General features: G+C 42.9%; 1 protein-coding gene across 9 annotated transcripts in view; it reads left to right on the top strand.

Annotated features, from left to right (window-relative positions):
• ZNF185 (zinc finger protein 185 with LIM domain) overlaps positions 1-23617 on the top strand; it is a 64433-nt gene that overhangs the window by 24732 nt on the left and 16084 nt on the right. For 4 of the 9 annotated variants that reach the window (XM_081897361.1, XM_081897358.1, XM_081897366.1 and 1 more), the window contains exons 2-18: positions 1502-1579; positions 2084-2219; positions 3414-3488; positions 4561-4623; positions 5240-5278; positions 6164-6232; positions 7499-7567; positions 9502-9582; positions 10806-10889; positions 12784-12867; positions 14605-14685; positions 15680-15763; positions 16138-16221; positions 16380-16451; positions 18429-18512; positions 18822-18929; positions 22443-22541. In XM_081897361.1, the coding sequence (XP_081753487.1) occupies positions 1555-1579; positions 2084-2219; positions 3414-3488; positions 4561-4623; positions 5240-5278; positions 6164-6232; positions 7499-7567; positions 9502-9582; positions 10806-10889; positions 12784-12867; positions 14605-14685; positions 15680-15763; positions 16138-16221; positions 16380-16451; positions 18429-18512; positions 18822-18929; positions 22443-22541 (1337 nt within the window). In that variant the 5' untranslated portion in view covers positions 1502-1554. The remainder of the gene's footprint in view (positions 1-1501; positions 1580-2083; positions 2220-3413; positions 3489-4560; positions 4624-5239; positions 5279-6163; positions 6233-7498; positions 7568-9501; positions 9583-10805; positions 10890-12783; positions 12868-14604; positions 14686-15679; positions 15764-16137; positions 16222-16379; positions 16452-18428; positions 18513-18821; positions 18930-22442; positions 22542-23617) is intronic. The other 5 variants (XM_081897362.1, XM_081897364.1, XM_081897360.1 and 2 more) reach the window with 4 other exon arrangements.

Below are 23617 nucleotides of genomic sequence, written 5' to 3' on the forward strand. Positions count from 1 at the left end.
CACTCTGCGTTTTGGAACACAAGCAGCTCAGCTGCAGGGAGAACGCATGCTGCTCTCAGCAACCAACCTAGATATTCTCTCTCCTTAGAGACACTCTTCTAGGCACCTCTACCAACTGTTGATCATTCAAGAAAAGAGACCTGCACAGCCAGCAGTAGAACTCCATATTGTAGAATCTTGCTGACAGCTCATAAGCCTTAGGAACACACACACACACACTACAATCAATTGAGACAGGGGTTTCCATATGTCGACTGCCAGTGGATGTGTTCATTCAGGGTGGTCTACAACGTGGATTTGTTGTTAATTGCATTTTTATTGCTTCTTTTATTTCTCATACATTGTTGTTTTTTTGTACTGCAATGTTAATGTAATCGATTTCTGTAGAACCCAAGCAACAACTTCCTTAGTTTATGGTACATTTCCTGACATTTATATGTTTCCTGTCTTGTACCTTGAGATAAGAATTCTTAAGAAGAAACATCCATCTAGTTCAGCATCCTGTTTCCCTACAGTGGCCAAAGAGGTACTTCTGAAAAGACTGTAACACAAGAAGCTGCCTGATAGCAAATGGGCCTATCTGTTCATCTGTCTAGCTCAGTATTATCTACTGTGATTGGTTGTAGTTCTCTAGGGTCTTTGCTACCTATGTGAGCCTTTTAACTAGTGATGCCAGGGACTGAAGTTGAGAAATTCTTCGTGCAAAGTCTGTACTCTGTTACAGAGCTGTATATCACCCAACCCCTTAAGCAGACTAGGAATGAAAGTGCTTCTCCAGCCATTGTTCTCCAACAACTGGTATCCCGTGAAACATTGTCATTGGTTGCTTCTAAATGGCCTGTTTACTTATTTTGAAGCAGGTTTACTGAACATAAGGACCAAAACCACATTCATTGTGCAGCCAGAACTTGCTGGTATGCAACTGGACTCCACTTGCAAGATAACAACAATCAGGAAGGGGCCACTGGACATTGAGGTTTCTTTAACCATTAGGGCTAATCATTTCTTTAAACACAAGAGCTCCAAGTTCTTTTTCTCTGTGCCCATATTTCTGTAAATCCAAGGTGGATTTACAAAACAACATTTGGATTTACAAAACAACATTTGGATTTACAAAACAACATTTATTGGGTGGGGGGGTTGGATACCTCGGGATGTTGGACTACACGAAAAGCCTAAAGGTGCCCACGTGTTTTAAAATTTAAGTCTGTTTACAAAAAGCTCACATGAGCTCACATGCAAAGATAACATTTGCATTCATTGCCTCACCCCCTTATGCATCTGGCCCTGTCCACCAGCAGCAAGTGGCCCCTGGAATGTTTTCCAGGATGGAATGTGGCCCTCTGGCTGAAAAAATGTTCCTCACCTCTGCAGTAAGTAATGCAACTGTTGGAAGAATCATAAAGAATAGAGTCAATTTTGTAGAAAGTTCAGCAATGCCTGTAGTACTTCCACTCCTCCAGTCTCATTAATAACCTGGATTTCATTCTTCCCTTCCCAGTTATACCTGCTAGCACAAAACTCTGAATATTGAGGAAGGAGGAAACACAAACCATGCTGTCCCTCGGCGTTGTGAAAGGTAATGAACTGCTGCATAATTCTTACTCATTCTCAAGGTAGAAGTTTGCAGCTCATTCTACAGGGCTCTACTTTTAAGCTGCATAGTAAAGGTAAAGGGCCAGCATGACTAAGCCACTTCTGGCGAACCAGAGCAGCACATGGAAACGCCGTATACCTTCCCACCAGAGCGGTACCTATTTATCTACTTGCACTTAGATGTGCTTTCGAACTGCTAGGTTGGCAGGAGCAGGGACTGAGCAACGGGAGCTCACCCCGTCACGGGGATTCAAACTGCCAAACTTCTGATCGGCAAGTCCTAGGCTCTGTGGTTTAACCCACAGCGCCACCCGCATCTCTTTATTAAGCTGCATACCCTCCAACATTCTTCAGATGAAAATGGGACATTTCTCACTGCCCCCCTCCCCGCATTTTTTGTCCCCTGCAACAGAGCATTTCCAATCAGAAGAAGGGCAAGTGTCTGCATTATGCAAGTGACTTAACTAACACTTTGTGCATTCATTAGATGGCGTCATTCTACCTAGCGATGAGGATCGAAAGAGGATCATCACCCAGATGAAAGTGCGGACAACACTGAAAGGGGATAAGAGCTGGATTCAGCAGAGATCGGACCATGAGGAGGAGCAGAACCACAGCCCATTGTAAGTAGAGGAATTCACCTGCCTTGTCTGCAAGATTGCTGCTCCATCTGCCCAGTCCTCTTTCCAATGCTGCCAAAAGATAATATCTCAATCATCACCCAACTTCTCAGAGAAAAGTTCACAAGGGATCCAACTTCAGATTTTGCATTGTGTGCAGTGCTATTGAATATGAAGAGCCTTGTATTTTTTTAAAAAGGCGGTTGGCGAGCAGCTGGTGTCTGCCAGAGCACTGAGAGACATTGGCATGCAATTGATAGATCCAGAGCACCAAAGATCCATTTATTCACTTTCCTCTGAAGGTGCAGTCTGTAAAGAGGGAACAACTAGGATTTTAGATTCTTTGTCAGCTATCTCATATGTAAGCAAGTGTATGTCTGAGGTTTTTTGTTGGTCCTAGCCCAGGCGAGGGTGGAACCTTCGGCCCCTGGGCCAATTGCCCAGCCAGGTTACAAGTTGTCCTGCAAGGCCATTTCTCCCAAACCACATCTAGCTGTCTATCGGCTGGTGTCCCTGCAGGGAATACACTGTCAAAGCAGACCCCTGCAGCCAAAAGGATTGAATCCCCACTTCACCAGCTGGTGAACACAGAGTTCAGTCCTGAAGGGTGCTGCTTTGCCAGTGTATTCTCTGTGGGGGATATACTGACAAGGCAGAACCCCCTCACCCTTGTAAGTCAGTTTTGCCAGGTGGGCAGAACTGCCCATCTATCAATTGTCCAGGGGTGGAAGAATCTGTTCTCTCATATTCTCAGTTTTCCATTCTCCAAATTTTGCAACAATTTATAATCTTTTTAATTAGAAAAAAAATCATGAAAATTCTTCAGCATTTTAGTGTAAATTTCTCCAGATAAGTACATTTTTGTACAAGCAGTTTTGACCAATATACACATTTTGCAGAAGACTTCCTGTAACATGGTGAATTTTTGTATATTATGATTCTCCTGCTTGGAGAATAGCATCTCAACATTTTGATAAGTGCAAATTTCAAAAAAGGATGGTTATGTTTTGGTTCTCCAGACTTTATGGCGAAGGGTGTGTAATGAATAAATATTGATATAATGATATCAATATTGATCTATTGATTTAAATATTGATAATAATAACTGAAAGAGCATGAAAGCCTCTTTCACCAGGGCTGCTCCCACCACACTGATTTCTAACTTTTGCCTCTCTTCTCCCCTCTCCCATCCAACAGGCATTCACCATTGAGGACCCGGGGCACCACTGGGAAATCTCCTGCCTCACCGAAGAGTTTGTCACTGACTCGCAGGTGCCTTTGACGAACCGCCTGCACACATCTTGCTTCCTTTGGGATCTATCTACTGGAAATTCTGTGTGGGCTTTGTAGGGTTTGAAATGCATTCTGGACTTAGAACATTTCAAGATGCAGCAGTGCCACATTTGCCCTAATGGACCAGCCTCCACTAGAGAAAGATCAATGTATATTGAGAATGCTAATTACATAATAGACTTTTATACAGCTTGATGTTTACTTAAGAGGAATTGATATTTTTTAATAACAAAATATACCCCCAAATATACTTTGCTTCCCCATACAGGAATGGTAGACCATTCCAGTGTGGTGTAGTGGTTAAGAGCGGTAGTCTCATAATCTGGGAAACCGGGTTTGCGTCTCCGCTCCTCCACATGCAGCTGCTGGGTGACCTTGGGCTAGTCACACTCCTTTGAAGTCTCTCAGCCCCACTCACCTCACAGAGTGTTTGTTGTGGGGGAGGAAGGGAAAGGAGAATGTTAGCCGCTTTGAGACTCCTGAAGGGGAGTGAAAGGTGGGATATCAAATCCAAACTCTTCTTCTTCTTCTTCTCCTCAGTGATAGAGCACATAAAAACAGCTAAGGCGGATCAAACAAAAGGCCCATCTAGTTCAGCATTTTGTTTTCACAGTGGCCAACCAGATGCTTATGGAAAGCTCTCATGCAGGACATAAGCACTCTTCTTTTGGCTACATAAGGTCCCAGGTTCATTTGTCAGTTATAAGGAACCCACATTGCAGAGCTGGGAGGTTGCCTCTGCATGATATTCTGGGAAGCTGTTGCCAGTCTGAGAATATAATATTTGGTTAGATGGGTCAAGAATCTGACTCAGTACGGTATAAGACAGTTTCCTTAATTTATATACTTCTTATCATGGCAGTTGCCTCAACTGCTCAGCTACCTTCAAAGGCTACTAGGCAAACATCAGTCTACATAAAAGTCAAGTGATAGTAAGCTCTTCCTTAGCCAAATGCAATAGGATTCAAGTTCCATCATGAATTTGTGATGGTTTATCCTGCTGTGGTGTTGTCTTTTGTCATCTGGTAACATTTCTCTTCTGTTCTTCCAGATTAGCCTTTGCTGAACCACCTTCCCAAGCAGAACCACAGTCTCCAAAAAGTTATTCCAAAAAGTTAGTGACTCCCTTTTACTGCAAAAAGTACAGCACTTAATGGGCGAGAGGGGCACGGTTACCTTAGATAAAGTTTGGCATTGCAGGTTGTAGTCTGTGAATTTCAGTTTGTGTATGTGTTTACTGTACTTCTCTGTAAAAACTAGATTTCAAAGTTCTCCTGAACCAGGCTAGGAAATGAACATCAAGCAGTTGTAAATCCCACCCTACAATGAGAGAGGAACTTTTAAAAACCCTGCGATTCTTCTCTGGCTTCGATTAAAAACTGAGCTGGAGAAGAATTTGCAGCTTCTCCCCAGCCAATATCTACCAGCCAGTATCTACCAACCTTCCCTATCCTCCCCAGCCCCAAACTCAGTACTTCCTTCCCTTCTCAGGTAAAAAATAAATGGCACAGGATGGATGTAGTTCTTCCCATGATTTGTCCAAAGGTTTTTAAAAACAAAACACACATTTCCCCAACAACTTGTTGACCACTGGGGCAAATGTAGTTTCCCCACAACAGCAGTGCTTCTCCATGGAAATGTCAATGCCAATAGTTTGGATAAAACCTTAAGTGTTTGTCTCTGCATATTTTTCTCCTTTTGCCAATAATGTATTTCTGTTCTCTGCCTAGATCTCCCAGTGCCACATCACCTTCTGGGTACCTCATCAGGTGAGAGAGAAGGGATTGGAAAGAAGGAAAACATTTTGCTTTTGATATAGAATCATAGAATGAAGGAGAGTCCACCACCTTGCAAAAAAGTCACCTTCCACTCACAAACAGCTCTTAATGCCAGAAAGTTCTTCCTGATATTTAATCAGAAATTCCTTTCTTGTAACTTGAATCCATTGGTACGGGTCCTACCCTTCAGAGCAGCAGAAAACAAGCTTGTTCCATCTTCTACAGGACAGTCCTTTAGATATTTGAACATGGCTATCACATCTCTCCTCAGTCTCCTCTTATCCAGGCTAAATATACTCAACTCCTTCAACCATTCCTCTTAAGGTTTGCTTTCCAGACCCTTGACCCAAGGCAGAATACAACGGTACTATTATAATAGTAATTATGTCTCTTAATAAGGACACTAGACTTCTGTTGATGCAGTCCAGAATAGCGTTAGCTGTTTTTTTGCTGCCATATAACACTGTTGACTCATATGAAGCTTGTTGACTCATATGAAGATCCCTAAATCCTTTTCACATGTACTACTGGCAAGCCAAGTGTCCCCCATCTTACACTTGTGCAGCTGGTTATTCCTGCTTAAGTGTGTCCTCCTAGCGGTGCAGCAATAAAATTCCCAGCACATTTGCAAAGCTAAGCAGGGTCTGGTATAGTTTCAAACTGGTACAAATCCACCTAACAGTAACCTTGACTAGCCCACATTTTACCAGCTTCTCTGCAAGAATATCATGGGGGACTTTGAAATCAAGATACATTATGTCCTTATGGAGATCAAGATACACAAAGTCCACAGCATTCCCAGATCCACCAAGCTTGTACTGTGCTGTGTGATCTTGGAAGTTACTTACATCTTTTCTGTCTTTGTTTCTTTTTTAGAGGGGTTTTTACCAAGACCATTGATAAGACTACTCCTTTGAACACAGCATCCAATGGCTCACAAAAGAGGTGTGTTTGATTACTCTCTGATCTTGGGACAGACACATGGCTTTGTCAATGAAGTCAAATCCATACGATCCAAGCATCCCCCTTGCCAGAAATAAGGTTTAAGATGGGCAATCATTGTAGAACCATCAGAATATAAATACAGGTAGCCCACATTTGTCTAAAAAACAGTGCCTACTCAGAAGTAGTTATGATAGAATGGTAGACTCATAGAGTTGGAAGGGATTCCATGGACCTTCTAGTACCATGGTTCCCAACTTGGGGGACCCCCCCCACAGGGGGGCAATTTGATTTTTAAGGGGGGGGCAATTCGAGAATGAGTTAGACCAAGTTAATGACCTTTTAGGCTTCCTCCACATCTGGGGACGTGGGTGGCGCTGTGGGTTAAACCGCAGAGCCAATCAGAAGGTTGGCAGTTTGAATCCCCACGACGGGGTGAGCTCCCGTTGCTCGGTCCCTGCTCCTGCTAACCTAGCAGGAGTGCAAATAGATAAATAGGTACCGCTCCGGCGGGAAGGTAAATGGCATTTCTATGCACTGCTCTGGTTTGCCAGAAGCGGCTTAGTCATGCTGGCCACATGACCCGGAAGCTGTATGCCAGCTCCCCGGCCAATACAGCGAGATGAGCGCTGCAACCCCAGAGTCGGTCACGACTAGACCTATTGGTTAGGGGTCCCTTTACCTTTACCTTTACCACATGAATAGGAGTTTACTTTTTGAATAATAATAATAATAACTTTGTTATTTATATCCTGCCCATCTGGATGGGTTTCCACAGCCACTCTGGGTGGGTGGCTTCCAACAAACATTGAAAATACAACAAAATAATAAGAATTATATGTTGGGGGGCGGTTCCAGGATTTTAGAGATGATTATGTGGGGCATGGCCAAAAAAAAAAAAGCTTGGGAACTACTGATCTAGTCCAACCCCCTGCAATGCAGGAATGTTCAGTGGGGCTTACTCCCTGGTAAGTGTGAATAATCCCAAAATTATTAAATTGTACTATGTCCAAGAGTGTAATTGGATAGTCTTGCTGCACACACTTTGTCCTGTATCAAGTAAAAATCTAGAAGCTTACTTAAAAGAAAGAAAGCTGGACATTTAGAAAAGTGGGGTGGCTAAGAGGCTGGGACATATGCGGATACAAAACCTCAGACCTTTGACACTGCAACTTCTGCACACTCACCGTTATGAGGATATAACCCTGCAGACATATCACTTCTGTTTGTTCAAACCACTGATTATCTCTGGGCGTCTTCTGCTTTCAGTGCCAAGAGCGCCAGCCTGCCCCGCTTCAGTCAAGGGCACAAGATGAGTACTGAGGAGTACAAGAAACTGTGAGTATACCCAGAGGGGATTTGCTCCCCTCCTCTAAAGAAACCCCATCTTGGTCAGGGCAGGCGCCTCATATGTAATGCTCAACAGAACTCCATCACAGGCAAGGAAGACACATTCTGATTGATGCTGGGTTTCTTATGTGTGTGTTTTTTTACAAACAAAAAAAGCCTCAAAGTGAATTGCCCCACATTTTAAAACATCAAACTACATACCCAATGTTTAAAACTAGGTACGTAGAATAAGCACAAAATAAAAACCGAAAGGTGTTTATCCAGCAACATGAATAAAAAGGATGCATCCAGCCCAACCTTGCTAAAAGAACAATGTTCATTTATTATTATTTAGATTCATATACCACCCTTCATCACAAGATCTCAGAGCAGTTCACAAGATAAAACACTGCATATTTGCTTGAACATTATCACTTTCCACAATAAAACAGCACAACCTGACAATTAATAAATAAAAACAACAACAAGAAAAAAAACTTGGATTCTTTTTTGTTTTGTTCCTCTTTTCATGTCAGGGGTGATTTCTTATAGTTACATAGGAAATGGCCTCATACAGAGTCATACCATTGGTTCCTCTGACTCAGTATTGTCTACACTGACTGGCAGCAGCTCTCCAGGTTTCAGCCCTACCTGGAGCTGTCAGGAATTGAACCTGAGACCTTCTGTGTACAAAGCAGATGCTCTGTAACTGAGCTACATCCTTTTCAGCTCCCTCTTACACCTGTAGCTCATCTGCTCCATATTCCATGCCATTCTCAAGGAGCTCCTAAGCCCCAGGATCACATTTCCAGGAGGAGCAGGGTGATGCAGATGGAAGGGTGAGGCAGGGAGGTCTAATTCTGGGAACAGGAGCTGTGCTCCATTCACTGAATGGAAGCTAGAATCCAAGCCAAAGGCAACAAATAAACTAAATTCCCCCCACTCCCGTTACTTTACATAACAGTGATGGCAGTTATTTGTCAGTATTGGACAGCAGTCAGACACTCTGTGACACAAAGCGCCTTTTAGTTTCAGTCGCTCTCTCTCCATCTTTCATCTTCTTCCCAATGTTCAGTTTTGTTGCTTTGCTCCCTCCTTTTTTCCTTTCTCTTCTCTCTCTGGTTGTTCTTCAGCTCTCACTAACCACCATCACCCTCCTTGCCTTTCCCGCAAGGTCTATGCTCCTTCTTTCACTTTATTGGTTCAGGAGAAAAAGTAGGTATAGAAAGTACTCTCTGTTGAGAAAATCCCAGCAGAGATTTAAAATCACAAAATATGCAGAAAAGCAAACGGTGGAAATGTAGGCTATTTAGACCTTTAAAGTATGTCTTTCCAAGTGAGTTCCAAAACAGTCCCCTCTTTCCCCAGCATAGCAGAAGACCAAATGTTTAGTAAGTTACAAATGGTTTACTTACAAACTCTCCAAAGGTCTGATTCATGTGCTTTTCCACACATCGGTCATGAAAGTTGCACAGGCAACAAGGCTGGCCCACCCGTGAAGCAAGGTGAGGCAACTGCCTCAGGTGGCAGGATCCACAGGGCAGGAGATCTCAATGTAGGTCTTTATTCCACCCTTGTTTCTGATGTAGAACATCCCTCGTGGGGAGGAAGGTACCATGTCTTGGGCCGGCCCTTCATGCATTAATTAAACTTAAGCATGTCAGTTATATGAGGCTGGTTATCTCACATGTTTTCCCCACATCCTATGATCTCACAGTCCAGATCATTCCCACCCATTCCCAAAGTTCAGAGGGGCATGTGGATCCTTATGTAGCCACAAGAGGGAGGTATTGGCAGGCTTCAGAGAAACCAAAGTGTACTTTGCTGCCTTTCACTGTGGTTGGGGCTGTTGTAGAGAGGTGAGGATGATGAGCAAGCTTCCTCCTGTGGCTGTTTGCTGAAAATAATAACAGTCCACCTCTTCTTTCTTATACATGATTCAGGGCTCCTTATAACATCAAACGAGAGCTATCCGAACCAGGTGATGTGGAGCCTTCCGTTTCCCCAGATGAGCAACAAAAGAGGTACCTCATCACAACTGCAGCAGACTGCACATTGAGGGTTATGGAGCTGAGAGCACACCATGAACAATGAGCTCTTGCATGGGGGATTTATGGTGCAATCCAAATCCCAGACTCACCAGAATGGGGAGCTTTGGATCCAGCAGGTTTTGGGCTGCCCCAGCTGAGCCAGGGCTACACTGGCATAAATCTCCCACCCAGGCTGAGCCGCTGCAATGCCAGGGTAGCTTAAGTAGGCACCCATGAAAGGGGTGTTCCAAGGGGGTGGCGGGAGAGAGGGAGATAATTGCACTAATTCCAAACATCTTTCAGCTCAGTCACATGAACCAGCAACATAGCAACAGTTCATATAGATTGGATTGCTCTGTTAGACCAGGTTCTTCTTCTCGCGTGTCTGACTGCACTTCTTCCAACTGCAGCTGTGGGCTCACATGATTAAATGCTACTTCACATGAAAAGTTCCATTTGCACAGAAAACCAGCAAGTTTTCTGTGCTCAAGGATTTGTTGATTTGTGTGGAGCCTTCAGTCAAGAGAGCCTTCATCTGCAGTCTGAAGCAAACAGTACAAGGTGGCCATATGAGACCACAGAGGGCTGCTCTGCTTGAAAGACTGTCCAGTCCATGTCTGATTTAGAGGTAAGGGACCCTAAGAAGGGAGAGAAGGGGCTTTGAAGTTGCCCACCAACAAGGCAGCAGAGAGAGCAAGCATACAAGTCACCTAGTCAGTCTTGCCCACAGTGATTATTTCCAAATATGCAACTATAAATATAAATCAGTACAGTGGTACCTCGGGTTAAGTACTTAATTCATTCCGAAGGTCCGTTCTTAACCTGAAACTGTTCTTAATCTGAAGCAGCACTTTAGCTAATGGGGCCTCCTGCTGCTGCCGCGCTGCCGGAGCACGATTTCTGTTCTCATCCTGAAGCAAAGTTCTTACCCCGAGACAATATTTCTGGGTTAGTGGAGTCTGTAACCTGAAGCGTATGTAACCTGAAGCGTATGTAACCTGAAGTACCACTATATATGCAAATTTCATACAGGCCTGTCATCTTTCTTTAGTCCTATTGTTGTGGTGGTGTATTTTGTCACTTTTGGCAATGAATAAGATGCCAAACCTAATGAAAGTAGTCTATACAGTTCTGTATATTCTGTGATTAAATTTCACAGATGTAGAACCTGGCATGTCCTGTTTCTATCCTACTTCCTTTCTCTCTTCCCCTCACAGGACTGAAGCTGCGAGCAGCGTGCTTAGGAGAACAGCCAGCAGGGAGCGCTCCTATGTCCTTTCAGCTGCTAAGAAAAGCAATGGGTAAGTTTGAGTGGAGGGAAGGGGATTTATTAACAAGAGAAACAAAAGAACAGTTCTTAGCGACGTTTGAAGGTGTAGCGACCTAAAACAGGCCAGCAGAATTATGACTGGATTTTTTAATTAACTCATTTGGAATTGGCATGGATTGGAAATAAACCAGTCTCTCCACCTCTACCAAACACATACATACACATTTTGCCAGGTTGTGCTCTTCATAGCTCCTGCCAACCTAGCAGTTCAAAAGGACGTCAAAGTGCAAGGAGATAAATAGGTACCACTCCGGTGGGAAGGTAAACGGCGTTTCCGTGCGCTGCTCTGGTTCGCCAGCAGCAGCTTAGTCATGCTGGCCACATGACCCGGAAGCTGTACACCGGCTCCCTCGGCTGTTAAAACAAGATGAGAGCCACAACCCCAGAGTCAGTCACGACTGGACCTAATGGTCAGGGGTCCCTTTACCTTACCTCCCTCCCAGGACTTAGTCTGACACACTAACCACTAGACCACACCAGATCTCTCAGTGAGTGCAGTGGGGTAGTCTGCTGTCAGTAAAATGTAGGCATCTAGATATATAGTGACTCCCCGATCAATTTATATGGGCATATTAAAAAAAACCTACAAACCCAAGTGATAGAGATGTCAGCCTCTCTAATTATAGATTTTAATCTCAGGGTGTGCCTTTCCACTTTAGGGAGCCAGGACAGACCGTAATGGATGTTAGGGTGTGTCATTATAAGGGTGAAACTTGATTTTTGCAAATTTATTCAGTGGGAGGTCTTAAGAATATGTTTTTGGGTGTGAGGAATTCAAATCTGCTATTATTTTTATGGCTGGGCAACATGTAGGTTCGTAAGCCTGTTTTCAGAAAAGCAAAGAATTTAAATGTTACCTTCTGAAAATGACAGGTAATGCCAAAATGATGATGATGATGATATAACTGCAAGTACTTAGCAATCATTTAATATTTTTAATTATTTCTGTGCAATTTTACACACATTTTGCTTACCTTTTACTCTTCATAGCACTATTTTTAACAGTGACATTCATGGCTCTCCAGTTGTAGTCATTGGACTACAACCCCCACCATCCCTGATCATTGGCTTGGCTTGGCAGGAGTTGGTATTCAACAACAAACTGGAGGGCCATAGCTTCCCCACCTGTGCTTTAGATTCTACACAGGAATTATGGGAGGAAAACAACAAACAAGGTTTCAAGGATTCCTTTGAGGGCGTTGGGCAGAAGAAGAGGAAAGGGTGACTGAAGGTTGTGTACTAACAGCATGGGATGAGGGAGCAGGCAGAGGTGTGTTTTTGTAAGGTGGTGGCATTGCCACCTATCACTTTTATTCACAAAACAATGAATAAAAACACATGAGCAGTTGATCTTTTGAAAGTTATGGCGACCTCAACTCACCCTGCTGATGGGTTTTAATAGTCCAATAGTGTTTTTAGAAGTCCAGCACAAGAGCCACCATCCTTCGTGGCCAAGAGGTGAGTTAAGGCCCCTTGTTGTCTCTCTACTGGTTCAATGGTCTGGATTAGGATGGACAACAAAGAGTCTTACAGCACCTTATTGACTATCCAATGTATTATATGGCACAAGCTTCCCTGGAGTGGAGTCCACTTTCTCAGATGCCAGCCCAGAAAAACTTATGCTATAAAAAATTGAGTAGTCTCCAAGGCTGGGTGGAATTGTGCCTTTGTGCTCCCTTGCTCCATTTTTTTTAGTGTCCCCAATGAAATTGCTTTTCAAAAACAAACACACCAAATTGGGATGGATGGTAGGAGAACATAAGAGCTCTGTCAAACACGTGGCACACCTCACAACCTAAAAATGAAGTGTGTGCAAAGAGAGGGACAACACAACTTATACTTGGGGCTTTTTGTCTTCCTGATAGGATTGATCTAGAGGATGACACAGGCCCACGCTCCAGAAGTCAGACAGTACCTGCTTCAGGATGGTTCAGCCGCCGTGGGATGAGGTAAGACCCTTTGGTCAACATGAAAGTGATTCTCACTTTAGATGTCTCTGCATGCCCACCAATTGGTGTGGGAGAAAATTGCCTCTCTGGATAGTGGCCATATTGCCTTATGGCTAGACTCTGATACTCTCTCACCATGACTAGGGGATGGGCAAATCTGTAAATCTCGGCTTCTTTCAGTTTCAGTTTTCTAATCTTCAGTTCCCTTTTCCACATCAGAAAGCCACCATGAAAATCCATCAGCATTTTAGTGTGAGCTTCTCCTAATGCACAAATATTTGAATGCAATCTTGCGTAATATACACAATTTTGTAAAGCAATTTCTCCATAATGAATACATTGCTTATGTTATTTGCACTAATATATGCATTTTTAAGGACACTTTACCCTAGCATATGGATTGTTGCACACATTTCCATAGCAGGAGAGCTGCATGGAGAAGTGCAAGTTTCGAAAGGTGGCTGCGTTTTGGTTCATGTACTATTTTGGCATATGTGAATTAAACAAGTTCACATTTAAATGAGAATTTAATCAAATATCTCTCCTGTCCCTAATCAGGACATCTGTATCTGGTGGTCACCTTCCTTCCTTCCTTACCTGCTGTCCTGACCCTTCACCAATTCTTCCCTGCCTGCCTGCCTATAACTCCCGGACCTTTCTTTTTTCCTTTCCTTTTCATAGAGTTTATGTGCTGCAGTGCTAGGCTGTATTTTAAACAATAAAAAAATAGTTTAGGAAATGATGGCATAGTTTTGTGAGGAAGCAAGTAGCTTTGTTGCAGCTTCCGAAACAGAAAAAGAAACAAAATGTGAGCAAAATGTAGAAAAAGTCCAGGTTGAATTCTACAATGTTGCCCGATTTTGGATTTTTGCAAATACCTGCTGCTGAGCTGGATTTCATTATTTAAACCAGGGGTGGGGAACCTCAAGCCACGAAAACTAAATGAAACCCCCAGGTGTTGAAATCTAGCCCATGGAACTCTCAGAGGCCACGCCCTCCTTGAATACTTTTACCTGACTGACATGGATTCTTGAATTGCCATAAGGCTCCTAACCTCCACGGAAGGAAGGTGGAGAGATGCTGTGTGTGTGTTGTTTAGTAATTTCTGCCTTTTACTTGTCAGAAATGTACTGTAGAAAGGTAAGCGTCACATCCATTGTTCTCTCCACTTCTGCATCTGGCCCCCTGCCTACCAATAGCATGTGGCCCCCATGAAGATTACCCTTGGGCTGATTAGCCATCCCTGATTTGCACCCTGATATTAATGGTAGGAACCATTCCAAAGACAAAATGCAAGTGGCTACTATAGAATTGGCTACTTTGAGCATCTACCATACACTCCAATATTTCTCTGATGAAAATAGGGACGTCCCATTCCATAAGGATAATTTTACTATTTATACCCCACACATCGTACTGGGTTGCCCCAGCCATCTGAGCAGCTTCCAACATATATAAAAACATAATGAAACTTTAAGCATTTTTTTAAAAAAAACTTCCCTATATAGGATTGCCTTCAGACGGCTCAGGGATCGGAAAACTCCATACCCTTCAACATTTCTCCAATGAAAATAGGGATATCATAAGGAAAAGTGGGACATTCCAGGATCAAATCAGAAACTGGGATGGTTTCTCTAAATTAGGGATGTCCCTGGAAAATAGGGAGACTTGGAGGGTCTGGTGTACTGAAGATAATAATGCCATGGACTAACCACTAGGCCTTCTCTGTTTTGCCAGCAGCACCAATGGGGAAAGAATAAGCACTTCAGGGTCCCCACGAAGTGAGACAAGGATGGCGACTGCTTCTTCTAGCACAAGGTTAGTGTAATCTGCATTTTCCTTTAGAGTTCCATACTATAGCAAGCCATGTTCGAAATTAGTCAGGCGCCAGGTGCATTTTGCACCTGGCTATCAGCCACTTGCAACCAAGTAAAGGTGTCTAGATGCCAGGATGGTACCTGACGTCTCCACTACCTGGAGGTGCATGCCTGGGGATCCTGGGATCTTGACTGTTTTCACACACTAAAACCACATCCTGTAGAATTCTATCAGTTATATTTTATCTGCACAATCAGAATGAATTCCAGGAACCTAAATGCTTTTTCTGGGCAGCCTGACCAAGAGCAGTGAACAATGTTATATTTAATGATTGCCGCTTGTCTTCACTTACCCCACCCCACTGCCCTGCTCACAGTTGTGAAGAATATCCCTACGTTATGAATAGTCTGTGTCACCATTGAGAAAAAGAGGTCGGAATAGGCCAATATATATGTCCCTGGATAAAGTGACTTTTAGAACACAATTTTGCATAATATACATATTTTGCTAGCCATTTCAGCAACATAATGCATTAAATGAAGGGAGTTTCCTAATGATTCTCAGTTCCCTTAAAAGCTACAGTTCCCAGGCAGTTCCCAAACAGCCATGACTGTTTAAAGTGGTATACATTTAAGTGTATAGTGCAGAGGGGGCTAGAACGATCCTTTGAAATTTGCACACCTCCCATATTTTGTGATACTGCTCTCCAAAAATAAAAATAAAAATCAGCTCCAAAATGGAAAAAAAAAGAAAATGCATTTTTCTTTTCCATCCTTATTCAAAAACAAGGTATGAAAGTGGGATCCTGGTCTATTGTTGCTCCACAGCAACTTGATATTTAGTGGCAGGCTGCCTCTAAACCTGGATCAGGCCCATTTTATCTACAAGAGGAAAGAGGTGTTGGAGGGAGAAGAGCTGGGTGGAGGAACTCTGGGTTTCAAAAGGAGAAAACCTTAATGTAATTTCCCTGTGCTCCATTGTTCTCTTTTCATAGCTTCGATTCAGGGAACAGCGGAAACCAAGCCTCCAGTTCCTATTCTGAATCCTTGTTCAAACAATTCAGTTCTTTGGAAAACAGGTAAACGAAGCTCCTCTCTACATTGACTCAGACTGGGCAGAAATCAAACAGCTATCCTAGTTAAGAACAGTACTTGGCCAATCTGTTTTGTCGAAATGATGTCTCTTTCTCCAGCATAGATGCCCAGGCCTCAATTTCACTTATATAAATTGCAACAAAGTGACCATGTTTTATTAATACTCAATGTTTTCCTGTATATTCAGGGTTGCCGTGAATGTTATACATTTGTGCTGTGGGTGCAAAATAGGGGTTAGTGTTCTGCAGAACCTTTGAGATTTCTTCCACACGCAGAGTTCAAATCCCTTCTTCTTACTCCAGTTTACTGTGCCCAGATATGCACCCAAGGACATAATTATTCTAATTTCTTCTTCCAGTAACAAGCTGGATCAAGAGAGTAATCAGATGACTTCCTGGAACAACTCTGCTCCAAAATCTCCTGAATCTCCTTCACGTAGAAGGTAATAATCTGTGCAATCCTAATTTACTCATAAAATACAGGCAGCTAAGTAGAGAACTGCTCTTTCTGGTGGAACTGGTATGCTTGGTTGGTTGGAAGGAGTGAGAAAAAAAATGAATTGTAATTAATTTCCAACTACTTATGCTTTGATTTCCACAGTGAGAAGAATGAACGAAAATCCGAGGCCACACGAAGTGCTGAAACACCTCGTGCCGTTATTTCTGAGGACAGGTAATCCTCCTCATGTTGTTCTATCCTAAACACCTGTAATTCACTTCCACATTTACTGTGGAGGTAAAGTGTTTAGCTTATGTACACTGTTTGCACAGCAGTGTCAGAGGGTAATTTCCACTTGCGTTCTTTTACACTGGCTAATCCTATGCATGTTTACTTGCTCCTTTACTAAGTGTGTTTACGATTAATGCGGCTGCTTTTTTAAAACAGCACTTTCAATGGGTGTGAGGAGCTTTTTCAAGCCATGGGCTGCATTCCCTCGTGGGGAACCTTACAAGAGCCACATGGCACTGATGGGCAGGATCAGAGGCAAAAGTGGGCAGATAATATAACATAAGAAGAGCCCCGCTGGATCAGGCCAAAGGCTCATCTAGTCCAGCAGCCAGGTGCCTATGGGGAGCCCTCAAACAGGACCCAAATGCAACATCACTCTCTCCAGCCACAGAAAAGCCAGGTGTGCATGCACTTTCCCATCGAGGCAAGAAAGAGCCATTATTACAGTTCCAGCCAGGTAAAAGCACTTGAGGAAAGCATAGAGCAGTGGGCAGTGAGGGGCATGACCTGGAGAGAGTCCAGGGGGCCACGTGTGACCCACAGGCCAGAGGTGCCACCCATATGCCCAACAAAAGTGCATAGTGGTCAGAGTGCTGGATTGAGAATTAGGCTTAATGCCCCATCCCTCCACAAAGCTCACCATTCCCCAGCAGAATCTACCTGTCAAGGTAGGATAAAGTTGGGATTCATATTTAGCCAAACGGTAGAGTAAAACTGTAATTAATAACTGGAATACTTGCATTTTATATTTCCAACCATGAGGGTCATGGTTATATTCATAATTAAAGCAGAAATGCAATATCAGAAAGGACCAGAAGCACTAAAGATAGATAAAATTTGGAGAATTAAAATCAATATACGTTCCTCTCAAAGTTTTAAAAAATAAACTAGAAGTTTATCAAGCTGCTCTCAATGAACCTTCCCTAAGTTTTTGAGGCAGCTAATGCATATCTAGGTATTTACTTATTTACAGTGCTGTTTCATTCTGGGGGTACTCAAGGGCACACACTACTGGCACCTCTTTTCCCCTAGAAAATAAGCATGTGTTAAAACTGCGGCACTCACAGTAACAGCTGTACTGAGTACCGACACCTTTTTTTTCTAGAAGAAAAAGCACTGCTTATTTGATATTTAGATTAATGCCCTACTCCTCAGTCTGCTACAAATTTATCTCAGGAAGATAGTATAAATATGATTTGATGGTTGGCATTGGATCAATTTTTTTATTCAGCAGAGAGTAAATTTCTTACTTGGTTTAGAATATAAGAAAAACAACAACAATACAGTCAATATATCTTTTCCTATGTGATCACCAAAAATGCAAAATTAACAATGCAATTCCATATATGTCTACACAGAAGTAAATCCCAGTAGTACAGTGAGGCTTACTTCCTGGAAAGTTGTACAGGGTCACGCCCACAGCATACATTCAACACGCATTTAATGCAACGTGACCTCCCCCAAAGGATCATGGGAATTGTAGTTTATTACTCACACAGCTACAGTTTCCAGTACCATCAACAAACTACAGTTCCTGTGATTTTGAGGCAGATGCCATGTGCTTTAAATGCATGGGGTGGTTTGTATCTTTAACCATATTGAGCATCCACTTGATAAATTTTATACTTTTATACTGGCTTTTTTCTCGCTCCCTAAATTAGGAATGTTTTTCACTCTTAGGGTGCACATTCCTACATCCCAGGAATAGCATGGCAGTGGTAGGTGGAGCCAGAGTAAACAAGAGGGTGGAGCAACAGATGTGTTCGTTCAGTAAGCTGTATTCTGGGCACACAAATGTTGGAGTTTTCTAAATATGCACAGCCCAACATTCCTGCATAGATACCTGGACTAACAGAAAACTGAGAATGGAACAGTGGTTGTAGGCCTCTTATTAACCAGATGCCTTCTTGCCATCCACAGCTGGGAAACAAGAAAGCCCCAAAGTACAACTGTGAGTCAAACACCTCCGCACATCGTCATCTCCCCAGAGGCGAGCCCAAAGAGGTAAGAACCTCCTAATTCATTTTTGCTGGCACTCAATCAGAAATCTGTCCCGTTTTGTGTGAATTCTTTGAGAGATTGCATGAAAAGTTCACATTAAAATTGTACATGCTGTTAAATGCATCACTGTCTGTGTTATTACTGCATGTATTTTTGTATGCATTTCCACAAAACTGTTTCAATGAGCATTTTTTGAGCATCTTAATTGCAGCAAAAACTGGGCCAAATACATCTCTACTTCCAAGTATTGAAATCACCATTAGTCACGTTTGACAGTCATGTCCTCACAAAGGTTCATTGGACTTTCCTTAGCAGGCCCACCTCTCATTATCGAACCAGAGATGCTTTCTCTACACCTGAGACTTATCTTGAGTCCATGGCTGGAGAACACCTGCGTGACATAGATGTTGGCTCCCCAAGGTAAAAGGGCATGGCTAAAACTTTGGAGGTCTAAAGATAATGTAAAATAGTGGCTTCTTTTTAGAGGATAATAATTAATTTGCTTGTTGCATTTTTATCACACCATCCTCCAAGATGGTTAGGGTATTCTGTGCGGTATGTCTTTCCCTTCCACCAGCTTGTGATATCTAGACTTTATTTATTTATTTGCAGTATTTATGGCCTGCTCCTCAATAAATATTTTCAATCTAAGAGCAGGGAGCAAAGTTAATGAAATAAAGAGAGGAAAAACCAAGTAGACCAATTTTTTTTAAAAAATTACAGGTTCAATGAACAACAATTTAACAATTCTGTCATAAGGTGAACAAGCTTTAAAACTACAATAACAAAAATTAAAATTCCCAATTTAACCAAATACTTAGGTAAAAGCAAACACAAGGCATTCAAGCAGATTTAAATAGAATAAATAACCTGTGGTTTTAGTAACAGTTCCCACTCTGTTGTTCACTTACAGCAGCCCACTCAGTCCTGCTCTCTCTCTCACACACAAAGACACTCTCACATTCTGTGCCAACAGACTCTGTGGCTTTTAAGTAACTTAACCCCTTTTCTTCCCCCCACTCCAATCCATCCAGGCTCTCATCCTGAGTGGTATGAATTGGTGCCCACAACCATCCACAGCAAGAAACCCCCACTACCAACAGAGAAAACACACATGCACAAAAAGAAAGCAGGTGCCAATGTGCCATAGCTGCTGTTTCTCTGCCAGCTTTCCCAGTCCTGGGGAGACTCATGGGCTCAAGGGCAGTAGTGCGGCCAGGGGGAGATGTGCAGGTACATTGGCTGGTGTCCACGCTCCGGCCCCCTCATTCCTTTCCTGTCCAGCCAGCACAAAGAGTGTTCAGGGACTTCAAGGCCACTACCTCCCCTTCTCACATTTGCCATTCCAAATATGTATGGGCCATCTCTTCATTTTAGTGGGATATGGGTGAAATTATTTGAATATTTTGATTACTGAACATATGGATAATATTTGACAGCGGTCACACGGGTATCCTGTGGGGGGGGGGTATCCTTCCTCCTGCAATTTTATTTTAATTTTAATTTTAAAAGCTTCTAGCATTTGTAGAATGAGACAAAAAGTACAGGCACTATTTTTCACATTTTTGCTGAAAAGCTATCCTGCTCCCTCCTTTCACTTTTTGACTACATCCGCCCTGAAAAATGTCCAAGATACCCAAAAGAGGGTGGCATTTACAGTGGTGGAAAGGTGGGTAGTGGGGACAACTTCCTGGTGGGGAGGGGATAGATTTGTCGTTGCCTGCAGGAATGAAGCTCTGGCTGCTGTGCTGTCATTTTTTCTACACACAAAGCTCCTGAACTGACTCCAAAGGTGGGGGCAAGACTGCTCTCTAAAAGTGGGTGGGGCAGGCATGGATTCTGCCAGCACTCACCTCATTGCCACAGCATTTCAATTCAGTTTAATTAGAACTCTAGCATGGTAGTGACCTCCCATGGACAAGAATATTCACATAATTTCATTGTTAAAGGTAAAGGGACCCCTGACCATTAGGTCCAGTCGTGACCGACTCTGGGGTTGCGGCGCTCATCTCGCTTTACTGGCCGAGGGAGCCAGCGTACAGCTTACGGGTCATGTGGCCAGCATGACTAAGCCACTTCTGGTGAACCAGAGCAGCACACAGAAATGCCGTTTACCTTCCCGCCAGAGTGGTACCTATTTATCTACTTGCACTTTATGTGCTTTTGAACTGCTAGGTGGGCAGGAGCAGGGGCCGAGCAACGGGAGCTCGCCCCGTCACAGGGATTTGAACCGCCGACCTTCTGATCAGCAAGTCCTAGGCTCTGTGGTCTAACCCTCAGCGCCACCCGCGTCCCACTGAAATCCCCACCTTGCTCTGTTCCAAGGTCCTAAAATCAGCCTGCACCTGAAAAAAGGCACCATAATTGCAATTTCAGCAGCTGCCAATTCACCCCTAAGAATGTACATTGGAACACCTCACAGTATTCCAGTAGTTCATCGAGCTCAGTCTTGTCTGCACTGATTGGCAGTGGCTCTCCAGGGTCCCTCCCAGACCTACCTGGTGGCACCAGGAATTGAACCTGTGATCTTCTCAGATGCCCTACCACTGAGCTATACTCCTTCCCTACTCTCCTAGGTAGGTTAAAGCTGAATCTGGCCCAATTTCACTTACTGGATTTCATGTGCAGCAATGGACCTGGGTCTTCTAAGTCTAGCCCTCTAGGTCTGATGCTCTAACCCCTACAACACGCTATATATATGCCCAGGGTCACCAAATGAGCTTCCTAAGCTTAGTGAAGATTTAAACTGGGTCTTCCCTGTTCCCTTTTTTTCCCTGGGAAGTTAACGCAGGGAAATGAGATGCATGAACACACACGAAAATCCTGCTGGATCAGACCAAAAGCCCGCCTAGTCCAACATCCTGCTCTCAAAGTGGCCACTCAGATGCTTGTGGGAAGCCCTGCAGCATGAGACAAGTGCAATAGCACTCTCTCCCCCACTTGTGTTCCCCAGCAACCGGCATTCAGTGGCAGCATTCCGCCTTTGATACTGGAGGCAGAATATACTGTTGTCATTCCCAGCAGCCATTGACAATCCGTGTTGCTTCATGCGTAACAAAAATTCGCTGGATGTTTTCTTGGCAGATCTGCCCAGGCTCACAAAGAGGGAAGCTTCACCAGGGAGGCCAAATACAGGAGCCCAAGTTCACAAGTCACAGAATTCACACAGATTTTGTGTGAGCATTGAAGGGGAAAGTGGGGAGCAAACACAACAACAACATTAATAATAATAAAAATAATAGTAATTATAATTATACCCCACCTATCTGGCTAGGTTTCCCCAGCCACTCTGGGTGGCTTACAGCATATATAAAAACATAGTAAAATATCAAGCATTTAAACCCCCCCCCCAATTATTCATTTTATAACACAAATAAAAAACACAGACAGAAAAGTCAAACAATACAAACAAATTATTGTCATATCCTTATTTTTCTAAACATTGTTAAGTTGGTTTCCCCAAGTCCCACCTATCTTATTTTCATTTTACTTCATCTTTAGCAGTTTACATATATCATAATTTCTAGCCATCTTTTTTTTAAAAAAAAGCATACTTAAAATAACTTCACATTTTATCACTTACAAATAATACTATTTTAAAATACCCTATCTTCTACTTCTAACCCTACAGCCTATATCCACTTCCAAAGCTATTCTAAGGTTTAAATATTAACATATTTTTTCAAACATTCCTCAAACTTCTTCCAGTCTTCTTCCACCATCCCAATACAACTTCAGTAGGGCCCCCAATTCCATGTAAGCAGCACCTAAAAGTGCTTCTGAAAAGACTTTAGAACAGCAACATGCTCCCTGCGCATGGGCTTACAGTTTAATAGTCACAATGCAAATGAAAAAGGGGATGGAAGAGGAAAACCAGCAAATCCAGGCACTGAATATTCATCTAACACTGAACTGTATTTCTGTCTCTGATAGGGCTGGCTCTTTCAATAGGGACAGCACCGATACTCCTTCTGGAGCAACATACAGTGTTCCCACCCACTTTGACAGTGATGCGGATGCTGGCTCAAAAAGGTACATAGGAAAAAGCAAAATTGGCATTTTAGCTGAATTGTCATCAGCCTTCTTCCCAGAAGGTCAGAATCAGGTTTTGGCTATCTTAGGTAAAGAGTCCAATTTTAGGGAAATATTCCATATTCCCCCCTTTATGTGGGGGACACCACATAATCTTGGAGGAATTGGCTATCATAATTAGGAATGGGGTTGGGAATTCAATTCAGTGTGCTTTAAAAAGCAAGCCAACCAAATCTGCACTTCCCAAACCAGGGCTGCATTTCCCATCTTCCTGATAATTTCTGCATTTTGTGTGATCTTTCACATGACATAAAAGCCACTTGTGGAAATCTAGCAGAATCCATGGTGAAATTTAGTGCTCATATCTGTGTTAATTTCCTACAGGAAAAGAAATCTATTTGCTACCTGCTAACCTTGAAAATTGCGGGGGTTTTGATCTATAATTTCCCCATGATTGTCATGGATTGTGCCGCCATCTGACAAAATTTGGGGATGGTATTCTGGCATACAGCTATTTACTGCCATTTTCAAGGGTAAAATAATGGAGGAACAGATGCACGCAATGTGGTCTGCTATTGTGTCTTACCATGCCCGGTGGTGTGAATGAAATTTAGCAAGATATGTTAGTATATCAATCAAACAGCTGCTTCCTGTTTATGGATTGTTATCTACAGGGAGGCCTGCTTGGCACCAGCTTGTCCTTGTTTCAGTGCCCAGCAATTCTTCCCTCCCACCCTGTGCATTTGGACAGCACCAACTATTGGATGTTTTTACTCTGGCTGTGTCTTGAATATGCTTATGTATTTTTATCACTGCAATTTATTATTATTGCAAATTGCATTTGGGAGTTTTTTTAGGGGAAGCGGTTATTTATAAATTCAAGAAGCCTAACCTCAGCTAAAGCAATGCTCAAGGATGATGGGAATTGTAGTCCACCAGCATTTGGAGGGCTACTGGTTCCCCATCCCTGCACTGAAGGGTCACTACAGACAGCTACTCAGACTTCCAGAAAATTAATCAGAGATATGTTGTCCTAAAGCCATGCTAAGAATTAGTGTCATTGGTCCTGCAGTAAT

The sequence above is a fragment of the Podarcis melisellensis genome, assembly GCF_964234715.1.
Source record: "Podarcis melisellensis genome assembly, chromosome: Z".
Classification (NCBI taxonomy): domain Eukaryota; kingdom Metazoa; phylum Chordata; class Lepidosauria; order Squamata; family Lacertidae; genus Podarcis; species Podarcis melisellensis.